At 41.6% G+C, this 15217-nt stretch overlaps 1 protein-coding gene and 1 pseudogene across 2 annotated transcripts in view; one reads left to right on the top strand and one right to left on the bottom strand.

The window, feature by feature from the left end:
- The window catches only part of ATRX (alpha thalassemia/mental retardation syndrome X-linked), a 301403-nt gene that overhangs the window by 62017 nt on the left and 224169 nt on the right, over window positions 1-15217 (bottom strand). For both annotated transcript variants that reach the window (XM_006902875.1, XM_006902876.1), the window contains one exon: window positions 15010-15118. In XM_006902875.1, coding sequence (XP_006902937.1) covers window positions 15010-15118 — 109 coding nt within the window. The remainder of the gene's footprint in view (window positions 1-15009; window positions 15119-15217) is intronic.
- LOC102861748 lies at window positions 9674-11859 on the top strand (annotated as a pseudogene).

Raw genomic sequence — 15217 nt, 5'->3', positions numbered from 1 at the left:
CAATGCAATTGGCACAGGATAGAGCAGGGTTTAGGGCTGTTGTACATAGGGTTGCTATGAGTCACAAACGACTTGACGGCACAGAACACCACCACCACCACCTCTGGGATTGCAGTGCAGCTTCTTGCCCCTTGTGGCAATTCTTAAGGTTGCTATGGGCAAAAGAAGATGAAAGCAATACAGAGTCACTGTATTAAAAAGAATTGCTACTGCAACCCCAGAGGTGCGCAGTTCAAAGCCACCAGATGCTCTGCTACAGAAGGAGGGACAATCTCCTCCTGTGCCAGTCAAATCTGATTTGATGGTACACACAAAAATAATAAGAAATATTAAAATAAAAAGAATTGCTGACACAGAAGAATTTCATGAAACAACATGTGACCAAGAAGCAATAATGATGCACACCCATTTTTATCACGGCTTTGTTCATAATAGCAAAGAGTTGGAAACAACCTAAGTGCCCATCCAGAAACGAATGGATAGAGAAGCTCTGGCATATTCACACAATACAATACTACACTGCATTGAAAAACAAGGAACTCATGAAATATTATTCAAAATGGATGATCCTGGAGGACATGCTAAGTGAACTATCTCAGTCACAAAAGGACAAACACTGCATACTTCCACTGTTGTAAAAGAGGACTGACATGGCAGTTGGGGGGAGGGACTGAGAAAGTTGGGATAAATAATGTATACTGTATTGAAACAGATGAGGGAGAAAATTGTTTAAAAGGGATATTTGATTAGGTATTATTGTCATGACATCAGTCCAGAACGAAAGCTGCAGAGTGGAGTGCATTCGGGGGAGGGATTATATAATAATGAAAGAACTGTTCTTTTACTTTTCAAACAGAAGAGCAAATTGGGGGGAGGGGGTGGGCAGGGAGAAAAGTGCAACAATGAATGAATGGAAATCCAAAATCTCTGTAAATTTTCATTAAAATTTAATAATAATAATAATAATAAAAGGGGGGGGAAGAAGCAATAATGATGGAGTAAGTTTAAGCTACTCTGAATGAATTGGCAAAAATAAGGCCTCAGGAATTGATGGATTGATACTAACTGACATATTTCAACAAACAGATGTTATCCTGGATGTTCTCACCACGTTGTGCCAAAAAATCTGGTGGACAACTACCTGGCCAACTTACTGAAAGAGATCCAAATTTATTCACATCCCCAAAAAAGGTTACCCAAGAGAATGTGGGAATTCTCAAACAATATTACTAATATCACAAGCAAGTAAAATCCTGCTGAATATTATCCAAAAAGGATTGAAACAGTACATAGATAGTGAACACCAGAAATATAAGCTGAGTTTAGAAGAAGCCAAAGCACTAGAGACATTATTGCCTATGCCATATGGATTTTGGTTGAAAGCAAAGATTCCTGTAAGAGGAATGTCTGCAAAGGCATTTGAATATGTTGATCACAATAAATTGTGGCTTACCGTGAGAAGAATGGGAATTCCAGAAAACCTGATTGTGCTCATGTGAAACCTATACTTGGACCACTAAGCATTCGCCAGAGCAATGAAATACTGCATGGTTTAGAATTGGGAAAGCAGTGAGTCAGGGATACATCCTGTTTCCATATCTTTTCAATGCATATGCAGAACAGATCATTCAGGAAGTTGGGCTATATGAGGAGAAATGTGTCATCAGGATTGAAGGAAGACTCGTCAACAACCTGCGCTACGCAGGTGATACAACCTTGCTTATGAGAAAGACTGGAAGTGTTTGCTGCAAAAGACCAAAGACTGCAGTCTTCAATATGGATTGAAGCTCAACATCAAGAAGACAAAGATTCTCACAACTAGGTCAATTGTCAGGACCATGAGAGATGGAGAAGATATTGAGTTTGTCAGCAATTTCAGCTTGCTCAAGTCCACAATCAACACCCTTGGCACCAGCAGTCAGGAAATTAAAAGACAAATTCCATTTGGGAAGTCTGCTGTCAGGGATTTCTCCAAGGTACTTAAATGTTCATTACTGGTTATTATTTCCTTTTCAGTATAGATGTCAGTCTAGGCACTAAGGTGCACTTGATCCAGGCCATGGTCTTCACAATTACTTACTAAGCCATCAGAGAGCTGGACAATGACTAAGGATGACAGAAGACAACCAATGCCTTTCAGTTGTGGTGCTGGCAAAGAGTACTGGATATACAATGGACCACCAAGAGAACAGGTTGTATTGGAGAGAGCGAAAACAAGTTTCTCCTTGGAGGCATGGATTTTCAATTCTGTATCACATACTTTCGGCATGTTATCAGGAGGAAGTGATCCTTGGAGAAGAACATCATGCTTGGAAGGGTGGGGGGACGGTGCAGGAGAGGAAGACCAGAGATGAGATGGATTGACACAGTAAATGGGGCAATGTGGGTAGGTATGTCAGAGTCAGTGAGCCTGGCTCAGGATAGGGCAGGTTTTAAAGCTATCACATCCAAGGTTGTTATCAGTCACAGGCAATTCATTCTCACGTAACAACAAGTAGTTTGACAGTTAAAAAAAATTACTAACAATGATGTAATATGCAATGTATGTACAGAAAATACTTGAGAAAATTATATATTCCGAGGGGAATAAAAAGAAGTATAGTAGGAGGTAAAATTACTGCACTTCAATGGTATTTCTAAAATAAATAGTCATAATGTAATCCAGAGAGCAATTAGAAAGATAATTAGAGAAAGAGGGAAAGACTATTATTGCTGATAATTATCACAGAGTATGTTCCAACATGTGACCTAGTCAAATGCTATCATCAAAATCATTGCTATGTTAGAGTTCATTACTACAGATGTGGTTATCATTTCATTTTCATGAGGGTCTTCCTCATTTTCACGTTTCCTCTATGTTAACTAATAAAGTATCAGTCTCGAAGGATTAGTCCCTCATGTAAACAACTTCAAATCCATGAAACAAACTTTACAAAGGCTTTGGATTTCCATTCATTCATTCTTGCACTTTTGTCCCTGTCCACGCCCCCTCCCCCGCCCCCGAAACAAACTCTTATACTCTTATTGCTAAGGAACATTCTGGCTGCATTTCTTCTAAAAGAGGTGTAGTTGTTCTTCAGGTAGTCCATAGCATACCAAATATTATCTGCCAATTCAAAAATATAAATGTATCAATTATTTGGTCTTCCTTATTCATTTCCCAACTTTCACATGCAAGCATATGAAACATAAACATAAGGCTAGAGTAAAATATATCTAAATCCTTAAAATAATCCATGTAATTTTTAACACTTAACATCAGATTTGCCCAATGACAAAACTTTGGCTATCCTGACTTCTCCTTCCATAAGATAATGATTGTGGATCCAAATAAAATGACCATTTCACACTTTTTTTGGTACTGATCATGATTTTTCTTACTGTTCCAGTTATGACAACTTTTGTTTTCTTAACACTGAAGTGTGATTGATACTTAAGACTTTATATAGTCTTTTATCTTTACTAGAAGAATTAATGCAAACAAGGTTGTACTATCTGTATAGTAAAGGTCGTTAAAAAATCTTTTCAATTCTGTGTTCCTCTTCACATAGTATACCTTCTTGGATTATTTGTTCAGCATAAAGACTGAATTAAGTCTGATGAAATGATACAACACCGATGCACAATATCCTTGATTTTAAACCATGTAGTAGTTGCTTCTCTTTGAAGAATAGCTTCCTAGTCAAAATAATGATTCCTAAAAAGCACAATTACATGTCCACAAATTCCCATTCCTATCAGTGTTAAAAATAGTTTATTTAAAGACAGTCAAATAAATGTCATTATATAGTAGAAAAAAGACAGGTGAACTTATTTCTGGTATTGTCAGCCTACATTCAAAATTTACATTAGTGATAATATCCCTTGTTCCACGTTCTCTTCATAATCTGGCTTGAATTTCACGAAGTTTCTTGTGTATATACTTCTGTAACTGATTTTTATACACTTTGCTGTTGTTAGGGGCCATTAAGTCTATTTCAATTCATGTTGTAATTGATGTTAGACACCACTGAATCAACTCCATTTTATGTTGTTGTTGGTTGTTATTGTCATTAGGTGAGTCAACTATGACTTAGGGCCACTCCGTTAACAAAGGATCTGAACTTTTCTCCATCTTGTGTCATTCCCTTCAGCTCCAACATACTCAAGGTCAATGAAAAGGTCATCATATCAATCAATCCATCTTGTTGATGGTCTTTTTCTCTTCTGCTGACCCTTCATCTTTCCAAGGATGACCTCCTTTCCGAAGGACTTGTCCCTCTTAACAAAACTCTTAAAATTAATGAGACAGTTTCACCATCCTTATATCCAAAGAGCACTCTGGGTGCACTTTCTGCAAGATGTATTTGTTTTCTTGACAGTCCATGAAATATTAAGTACTCTACTCCAACATGACAACTGAAAAACACTGATTATTCTCCTGTCATCCCTCTTTCTGATGCTTACTAAATAACGGAAAAGAGCATGGCTTGAGTCAAGTGCACCTTAGTCTACAAAATGACATACTTCCTCCCTAACACTTTGAAGAGGTCTTTTTCCCAATGCAATATGTTTATTGATTTCTTAACTGCTGAAACCAAGGGTGCTGACTGTGGATCTAAGCTAGAAAAATTGACAACTTCAATCTCCTCTCCATCCATCATGACGTTGCCTAGTGGTCCAGTGACAAGGATTTTTGTGTTTCATATGTTGAGATATATTATTCCATACTGAAGACTATAGTCTTTAATTTTACGGAGGAAGTGTTTCAAGTTCTCTTAGCTTTAAGTAGCAAGAGTTTTGTCATCTGCACAACACATATTGTTGATAAGCCATGTTCTTCTTCATAAAGCCAAACTTTTGAGTGATTTTCTTGGAACAGATATTGAATATGAAGGCAGAAAGGATACAGCTCTGTCATAAAATCAAGTTCCTGGATGACAGTTTTTAGTTAACCTGTTGCTACATGTAAATGATATGACAGTGTACACAGAAAGCCCCAAAGACTCAACAAAAAAGCTGTAACAACTAGTGGACCAATTTAGTAGGGTTACAGAATAAAAGACTAATATACAAAAGTAAGTGGGATGCCTCTACAGTAACAAAAAATTTAGAAGATGAAACTCGGAAAGAATTTACAATGTTGTTAGGTGCCATTCAGTTTAATACAATTCATAGTGACTCTATGAACAAAATATCTGAACTCTGTATTATCCTGTGCCATCCTTACGCTTCCTGAAACACAAGAGTCCATTGAAGCAGTCACATATGGGCTTCGAGATAGAAATGAGGATGGAAATACAATGACTGAATATTTTATTTACAATGATTTATATTCACTGCAAATACCTTTTGTAGAAGACACAAACCAACTTTACTCATGGATCTCAACTGATGGGTTGCACAGGAATCAGACTGGTTACATTTGTGGATGAAATTACTGGAGAAGCTCAATATTGGCAGTCAAAACTAGGCTGGCGTGGAATGTGTGTCAGAGCATAAATTACTAATACGCAAGTTCAAATTAAAGCCAAAGAAAATTAAAATAAATGCACAGCAATCAAAATACGATCCTGAATCAATTCCATCTGAATTTCATGATCAGCTAAAGAACAGGTTTGAGGCACAGAACATAAATGATCAAAGACCAGATGCATTGTGGGATGATATTAAGGATATCACCCATGAAGAAAGCAAAGGTCATTACAAAAACAGAGCAGGAAGAAAAATATAGAAATGGATGTCAGAAGGCACTCTAAAAGACTTCTCTGGAGCATCAAGATTCCAAAACAAAAGGAAAACATGTTGAAGTGAAACAGGTGAACAGAAGATGTCAAAGGACAACTCAGGAAGACAAAGCAAAGTATTATAATGGAAAGTGCAAAGAGCTGGAATTGGAGGGGGGAAAAAAGGGAAGAAACCACTCTGCATTTCTCGAGCTAAAAGACCTAAAAAACAAATTTAAGCATTGCTTCGCAATACTTAAAGATGTTATGAGCACTGGAATGACCATAAAGCACCAAAATAAGATGGAGGGAGTACACAGTTTACTGTATCTGAAAGAACTGACACTGAAAAATTTCAGCAACTACCATATGAACAGGAGCCGATAGTACTGAAAGAAGAAGTAGAAGGTGCATTGAAGACACTGGCAAAAGTAAGGCTAAGGAATCCCTGGGATACCAATTGACTTGTTTCAATTAACAGATGGAGCCTTGGATACACTCACCAGTCTATACCATTTACATTACTACTGTTGTTGTTGATTGCCTTCGAGTCAAGCATGACTCATAGCGACCCAATGAACAAAAGGCCTGAAGTCCCTCTACAATTATTGGCATTTTTTACTGTTCATAGAGTTTACGGAGGCATGTTATTGAGGAAATGGATGCCATTTCTGCTTCCAAACCTATCACATTTGTTAAGTGCCTTTGAGTCGACTGTGATGTATACTCACCCTATCTATGTACAGCAGCTCTGAACCATTCCCTGTCCTCAGCCAGTCTCACTAATTTTGACACACCAACTCCCACTGCCCCAGTTACTGTATCACTCCATCTCATACAGGGTCTTCCTCTCCTGCACTGCCCGTCCACCCTTCGAAGAATGATGTCCTTCTCCAAGGACTGATCTCTCCTGGCCATGTGCTCAAAGTATGTGAGGCAGAGCTTCAAAATCGTAGCCTCCAAGGAGAGACTTGGTTTCACCCTCTCCAAGACAGACCTATTTATTTTCTTGGCAGTCCATAATATGTTCAAAACTCTTCTGCAGCACCACAAATTCGATGGTATCTATTCTTCTGCTGTCATCCTTAGTCATTGTCCATATTTCTTAGCACAACTTGGTGAGCACATGCAGGGCAACATCTGTTTTCTGAAATATGTCGGTATTCCATCAATTCCTGGGCCTTTATTTTTTGCCCAAGTCCTTCAGAGCAGCCTGCACTTCCTCCTTCATCACCACTGCCTCATATTTCTTTGAAATTTTCCTGTGTCAGCCAATTCTTTTTGGTACAATGACTGTGTATACTCCTTCCATCTGCTTTTAATGCTTTTTTGGTTCTTTAAGCTTAAGAAATTCTGAGCGAGTTCAGCCCTTTTAATTTTCTGACGCCAGCTCCCTGCAAATTTCATTATAGGTTGCCTAGTCTTCCCGAGTAGCCCCTTGAAATCTTCTATTCAGCTCGTTAACTTCTTGATTTCTTCCCTTTGCTTTGGCTTCTCAGTACTCTAGTGTAATATTCAGAGTCTCTACGGACTTCCATCTTGGTCTTTTCTTCTTCTTCTTCCTTCTTAATAATGACTTTAAATTCTTTATGAATAATATTTTTTATATCTTCCCACAGCTTATCTTGTTTTTGTTCATTGGTGTACAAGGCCTCAAACCTATTTCTGAGTTGGTTTTTTAATTCATGGGAGAGAGAGTCAAGGTCAAATTTTGATTCATGTGGATATGATTTAACCTTCTTTCATTTAATTCAAACTTTCATATGAGCAGTTGATAGTCTGTTCTGAAATCAGCACCTGGCCTAGTTTTTACTGCTGATATTGAACTTCTCCAATGGTTCTTTCCACAGATGTAATCAATCTGATTCCTGTACATCAAGCATAAGTGGGAATGAGCCTATATAGAGACACAAAAGACCTGTGTAAAGAAAACTACAAAATACTTCTGCATGAAACAACAGAAGACCAATATAAACGGAAAATATCCCCTGCTCATGGATACTCAATTTAGTGAAAATGACAACTCTACCAAAAGTAATGTACATGTTCAATGCAATCCCAATACAGACATACTAAAATCATTTTTCAAGAAAATCGAAAGGGAAATTGTCGTTTATTTGGAGAGGAAAAAGACCCCAAATAAGCAAAATACGTCTGAAAAACAAAAATGAATTGGGAGACAAAGCAGTCCCTGACCTGTAAACCTACTGCACAGCTGTAATAACAAAAACAGCATTATACTGTAACAATGACAGACACATAGACCAATGAACAGAATCGAGAACCAGAAATGGACCCATCTATCTATTGTCAACTGATACCTGACAATAAGATAAATTCTATCAAATAAGGAAATGACAACTTTTTAACAAATGGTGCTGGCTAAAGTGGATTGCTACCTAAAGAAAACTGAAACAAGATCCATTTCTCAGACCATAAACAAAAATCAACTCAATGTGCACTAGAGACCTGGTGGTAAAGGTCAAAACCATAAAGATCATAAGAGATAAAGTGGAGCAAACTTAGAGGGCTTAGCTTATGGTATAAAGAAGCTGACAAATACAGCCAGAAATGCACAATCTTGATGAAACTGATGAATGAGAACTTGGAAAAATACATTTGGACATATCATCACAGACAAGGGTCTCAGAACAAAAGTTTACAGAATCCTATAGTGCCTCCACAATGAAAAGACTGATACAAAATGGGGCAAAAGATATGGAAAGACTTTTCACATGGGAAGACATTCCAATGGCCAAAAGACACTTGAAGAAATGCTCACAAACCCTGGAAATATGAGCGATGTAAATTAAAATCACAATCAGAAAGCTAGTAGCAGTAGTATCGTTTCACAGAACAGAAACTAATAAATGTTGGAGAAGATGCTGATAGATAAGAACTCTTCATATGCTGTTGATGGGACTGTGGACTGTAAATGGTGCAAACACTTTGGAAGGCAGTTTGGCATTTCCTCAAAAAGCTGACCATAGCAATTCCATGTGACCCAGCTATTTCTCTGTTTTGAATATACCGAAAGGAAATTAGACATGAGGCACAAATGAGTATTTGTACACTAATGTTCACAGCAGCATGATATACCATCACAAGAACATGAAAAGAGCCCAAATATCCAACTATGATCATTTGGATTGAAAAACTGTGGTACATTCACAAGATGGAATATTATGCAGCACTCAGAAGTAATGATTTCAAAATTACTAATTTGGGAGAGACTGTAGAGCATTATGCTGAGTAAACGAAGTCAGTCTCCTAAGGAAAAAGAATGTATTAAGACCATTATTGTAAAAACAGAAGGCTATCTAGTAAAACAAAGATTCTAACCACTGGGCCAATTGACAGCATCAGCATGGATGGTGAAGAGATTGAGATAGTTAACAGTTTTAATTTACTTGGCTCCACAGTCAACACTCTTGGTAACAGCAGCCAGGAAATCAGGAGACAAACTGCATTGGGAAAGTCGGCTGTGAGGGACCTCTCAAGAGTACTGAAGAGCAACGATGTCAGGCTGGAGACTAAGGTGTGCCTGATCTGGGCTATAGTCTTCGCAATTGTGTGCTATGCATCAGAGAGTTGGTCAGTGAATAGGGTTGATAGAAAGAGGACTGAGGGTGCCAGAACCTGCCCCCCGGCCCCGGGCCCCCTCCCCTCCCAGGATCCCCTGGGATTCCCCACCCCTCCCGCACCTCCGGGGGACCGTGGCTCGGCCCACAGATTGGAGGAGCCCAGAGCCCGCCCTGGGAGCCCTACTCCGGCAGTGGCGGCAGCAGCTGCAGTTGGGAGCCTCCTCGCAGTGGCCTTCTCTGGAAGTTTGACCTCTGCACCCTACCCACAGCCTCTAGAGAGCTGGAGTGACCCCTAAGCATGGACCATGGCTGGTTTGAAGTCTGAGCTAATTTTGCAGGTCCATGCTTATGATTCTCAATGGAGAGTGAAAGCACAGATTCATCATGAAAACTAGCCCCCATCGGCCACTGACTCTCAAAAGATGGAGGCTGCCCCTTCCTGTTCGAAATGCCCCAAGTGAAACATCAGAAGAGGAATCGAAGAGATCTCCTGTCCAACAAGAGCCTGAACAAGAAGAGGCCTCCAAAGAGGTGGCAGAGTCTAGCGCCTGCAAGTTTCCAGCTGGAATCAAGATTATTAACCACCCCACCATGCCCAACACCCAGGTGGTGGCTGTCCCCAACAATGCTGACATCCAGAGCATCATCACGGCACTGACGGCCAAAGGAAAAGAGAGTGGCAGCAGTGGGCCCAACAAGTTTATCCTCATTAGCTGTGGGGGAGCCCCCAAGCACCCACTGGGACACCAGCTTCCATGCCAAGACAGCAATGATGTCAAGAAGACAGAAGAGATCACTGAGACCTTGGGACCAAAGCCAACAACTAGGGATGCAACTCTTACTAGACCACCTGGAGCCATTCCTGGGCAGAGATGGGAGAGCTGTGTTGGCGGTGAGGCAGCAGGCTGCACTCTCGACAACAGCTTGACCAACATCCAGTGGCTTGGGAAGATGAGTTCTGATGGACTGGGTTCCTGTGACATCAAACAAGAAATGGAGGAAAAAGAAAATCGTCATGTGGAACAGAATCAGGTTAAGGTTGAGGAGCCTCCAGCATCAACATCCTGGCAGGACTCCCCATCAGAGCGGCCACCCTACTCGTACATGGCCATGATACAATTTGCTATCAATAGCACTGAAAGGAAGAATATGACCTTGAAGGACATCTATACTTGGATTGAGGACTACTTTCCTTACTTTAAGCACACTGCCAAGCCAGGCTGGAAGAATTCCATTCGCCACAACCTTTCTCTCCATGACATGTCTGCTAATGGCAAGGTCTCTTTTTGGACCATTCACCCCAGTGCTAATCGCTACTTGACATTAGACCAATTGTTTAAGCACCAGAAACGACCCAACCCTGATCTGCGCCGGAACATGACCATGAAAACTGAACTCCCACTGGGTGCACGCCGAAAGATGAAGCCACTGCTTCCACGAGTCAGCTCGTACCTAGTGCCCATCCAGTTCCCAGTGAACCAGTCACTGGTATTGCAGCCCTCCGTGAAGGTGCCTTTGCCCCTGGTGGCTTCGCTCATGAGCTCAGAGCTGGCCCGCCATAGTAAGCGAGTCCTAATTGCCCCGAAGGTACTGTTAGCTGAAGAAGGGATAGCCCCTCTTCCCACTGCAGGCCCAGTGAAAGAAGAGAAGCTCCTGTCCAGAGAAGGGCTGTCCCCTTTGCTCCCAGTCCAGTCCATCAAGGAGTAAGAGATCCAGCCTGGGGAGGAAACACCATATTTTGCCACACATCAAAGTAGAGAGCCCTCCTTTGGAAGAATGGCCCTCCCCCTCCTTCAAAGAAGAATCCCCTCAAACCTTGGAGGACTCGTCTGGCTCTCCCACACCAAAGCCCAAGAAATCCTATAGTGGGCTCAAGTCCCCAGCGCAGTGTGTGTCTGAAATGCTTGTGATTAAATGGAGAGAGAGGAGGGAGAGGAGCCGGTCCCACAGGAAACAGCATCTCTTGCCTCCCTGTGTGGATGAGCCCGAGCTGCTATTCTCAGAGGGCCCCAACACGTCCCGAGGAACTGAGCTCCCCTTCCTAGCGGATCCCTCTGAGCAGACCTCGCAGCTTGGCTACTCCCAGGAGGAAGGAGGACCTTTCAAGACGCCCATTAAGGAGATGCTGCCCATCTCCTCCACCCCGAGCAAATCTGTCCTCTCCATGACTCCTGAGTCCTGGAAGCTCACCTCCCCCCAGCAAAAGAAGGGGGGCTTGATTTCAGCCCAGTAAGAACCCCCTAAGGTGCCTTTGGTCCCCTGCCTGACTCCCTACTCAGCACCACTCCACTGAAAAGTATTCCCCTTTGGCACCCCCCGAGAGTTCCTCAGTTCAGAACCCTTTGACCTTACCTCTGACCCCTACATCAGCTATGCCTCCTCAGATATGGATGCCCTCAAGCCAGGCTCCCCAAAACCACAGGTCGCCAATCTTTCAGCTAATCGCTCTCTGACAGAGGGTCTGGTTCTGGACACAATGAATGACAGCCTCAGCAAGATCCTGCTGGACATCAGCTTTCCTGGGCCCTGATAACAGTAGCTGGTCTCAGTTCATTCCTGAACTGCGGTAGGGACCTGGTCACAGCCTTGCTGCTCAAACTACCCATATGGAGCACTCATGAAGCCAGGCAGTCCAGGCCCAGTGTCCCCCGAACCTTCTGAAAGAGAACAGCAGTCAGCAACCGTGTAAGCTCCTTAGCTCCACCGCTCCTGGTGATGCTAAGGCAGAAGTGGCACCTTTATTGCCACTGAGGCCTCTGAAGACAGCAAAGCTCTGGCAACTGGTCTCTCTGCCACCTTTAGTTCCCCAGGAGGACTCTGGTTACTCTGCTACTGGAGGCTGAAGGGGGAGCACAGCGAAAACCAGAGTGAATGGGACTTGGAACTCTCCAAACTTTCCATTCCAGGCCCACAGACTTTTCTGCACTGGCCCTTGTAAATGGTGTATATTTTCCAAATTATCTTCTAATTATAAACGTAAATGTATTTCCTTAGATCATTAAAGAGAATACCAAAAGGCAGATAGGATAGCAAGGGACTTGACTTTGCTTCTGTTCCTTGCTTTTAGTTCCTAGCTACTGGAGGGACCTGCAGTGCAAGGTTTCTTCCAGGCCCAAGGGCTCTTACTGTAGCTACCTAGAAAGGACATCTTGCCCCATTCCTCTTCCTGTTCCTTCCTCCCACCTCAAACTTCCAAGTCAGCTTTCCTGCAAGAAGAAATCTTGCTAACAATCTTTTTTTGTATTGGGTCAAGAGTTGGATTGGGGGCGGGGGCACTGGATGCTTCTGAGACAAAATGTATGGGTAGTCCCACTGGGTGTTTCTCTGATAGTGTTCCTAATCATGCCAGAGAGACTAGCGTTGTTGAGAACATGGCCAGAAGCTTGAGAAAGCTGGAAGAGCCTCTGACCTGCCTGGCTCCCTTAGCTTGCACCTCAGTTCTGCAGAGAGCCACCCTCAGCCCCAGCTGACTGCATGCGTGCAAACCAGGTCAACACTACTGTAACTACCTTCTCAATAAAATCCACAGTGGAAATGTTAAAAAAAAAAAAAAAGAAAGAAAGAGGATTGATGCCTTTGAGCTGTGGTACTGGAGAAGCTTGTTGAATATACTATGGACTGGTAGGAGAACAAAAAGGTTTGTCCTGGAGAGGGTGAAGCCAGAGTGTTCCCTGGAGTCAAGGATTCTGAAGCTTCATCTGACGTATTTTGGGCATGTTGCAAGGAGGGACTGGTCCTTGGAAAGGGACATCATGTTTGGCAGAGTGGAGGGGCGGTGAAGGAGAGGAAGACCTTTGGTGAGATGGATCGATTCTGTGACTGGAGTGGTGGGAATAAGTGCTTTTGAGATGGCTAGGATGGCACTGGATAGAACAACATTTAGAGCTCTTGTACATAGTGTCAGTATGAGGTGCAAGCGACTCAATGGCACATAACAACAACAACATCTAGTAAAACATGTATGGAGACTCACATGGGGGAGAGTAGGAGCAGAAGGGTGAGGATAGGCATGGCAGAAATCACAGGGTCACACAATTTGATAAGTGGAGGAAGGGATGAGTATAGCAAACAGGAAAGATAAAGCAGGGATCTGGAAAATCAGGGCAATGATAGGAAGAGTTCAAAGTTGACTGCTGTTTCTTGTCGTTAAGTGCCATTGAGTCATAGGCGACTCATAGCGACCCTATGAACGAAAACCTGGACCCCTGTATAACTTTCATCCTTTCTTCAGGTTCATAGGGTTTCCACAGGCAAACTATTACGGAAGTGGATACCACTCCTGCTTCCAAGCTTGTTTTAATCGGGGAGCTCCACCAAACACAGTCCACCATGGGTAACGATTCTCGCATTTGACACATCACTGTCACAGTGTTTGGCTGCACAGCAACCACGAGTTACCTCTGTACAGCAGGGTTATATGACCTAGAATAATGTTTCACCTAAAACAATTTAAAAAATTAAAATCCTACAGGATTTTAAGCAGAAGCCTGGAGCAGGCTCTACCCTTACTTACCCTTACTTTAAGGGTAAGGGCTGCCCACCCATTTTTGAAGGGCAAAAAGAACAGTAACACAATGATAAGGACCCCAGAAACGTCCCTTGCCGGACTTCTACCAAGAGGACCCGCCATCGAAACGCCAGCCATCCCAACAGTTAGCCAGGCGACTTCCAGAGTGGAGGGAGACTCCACTCCCCAAGCCTTGTGAAGGATTACTTTTATAAAATTCAATAACTGGGAATGATTGTATGAAACACAATGTGAATGAAGAATAATGTGAAACACCAAGATAAAATAAAACTTTGGTTAAAAAAACTCAAAAAACAAAACTAAAATAAAACAGCAAAAACAATTTTGTAATAGGGTGGAAAAAACTACTACTGACTAGGAAAGAAAACTTGGCAAGGGTCTCATAATAAAAGTTTATAGACCCCAATAGGGCCTCCAAAATGTAAACACTTACAGCCCACTTACAAAATGGGCAAGAGACAGAGGAAAGAGTTTTCACAGAGAAAGATATTTGGATGTCTAACAGACACATGAACAAATGTGCAAAAATAACTAGCAATAAGAGAGGTTCAAATCAAAATCACAATGAAATACCATCTTAGCCCAGTAGCAGTAAGCAATAAATGTTGGAAATGACGTGGAGAGATAGGAACTCTCATATATTGTTGGTGGGATTATAAAATGGTAAAACTACTCTGAAAGTAATCTGACATTTCCTCAAAACTCCTTATGACCCAGCTAGTCTACTGCTAAGAATATGTATCCCATGAAACATACCTCAAGGAAAATAGAACAGACACACAGAGATACATCAAAGTTCATAGCACTGTTATTCACTATCAGAAGTACACAGAAACAGCCTAAATGTCCAACCACAATAGTTTGAAAAATTGTGGGACATTCACTATTTCCTAATTTTATTGTATTATCATACAATTAGGGAGCTTTCTTGGCATCGTCCATTGTGCTAAGCCATGCCTCTCTGGGACTTCAAATCCACCAGTGGCTCTCCAGGAAAAACTCTGAGATTAACAGTTTTCAGAAAACCCACTGGAGGGTCAGCTATGAGTTGGTTTTAAGTTGACAGCAGTGAAACAAAGATCCTTCAATTATCAAAAATTATAGAAGTGTACATTAAAAACAGTGAATTTTGCTTCAAGTAAATGTAAAATTAATTTTAAAACTGTTTATAGACAGAGAAAATGTTAGCTACCTCACATTAGTTTCATCATTGAATTCTTCAGCCCACTTCTTTCTTGACTGTGCAGTTGTAGATCCATCTAAACGGTAATAGTCAATGTTTCGGAGCCACTTTCCTTCACCTGAAAATTGAACAAGAAAAGAAAACAGGATTTGATACATTGTTTTGCTGACAGTAGACTTTCACCTTGATGACTGGCTAAAAGTGAAATTAAGTATCT

Source organism: Elephantulus edwardii, unplaced genomic scaffold (genome assembly GCF_000299155.1).
Source record: "Elephantulus edwardii isolate Elephantulus edwardi_28Jun2011 unplaced genomic scaffold, EleEdw1.0 scaffold00464, whole genome shotgun sequence".
NCBI classification, from domain to species: domain Eukaryota; kingdom Metazoa; phylum Chordata; class Mammalia; order Macroscelidea; family Macroscelididae; genus Elephantulus; species Elephantulus edwardii.
Note: the sequence above shows the minus strand (reverse complement) of the source record. Positions and strands in the feature narration are given on the sequence as shown.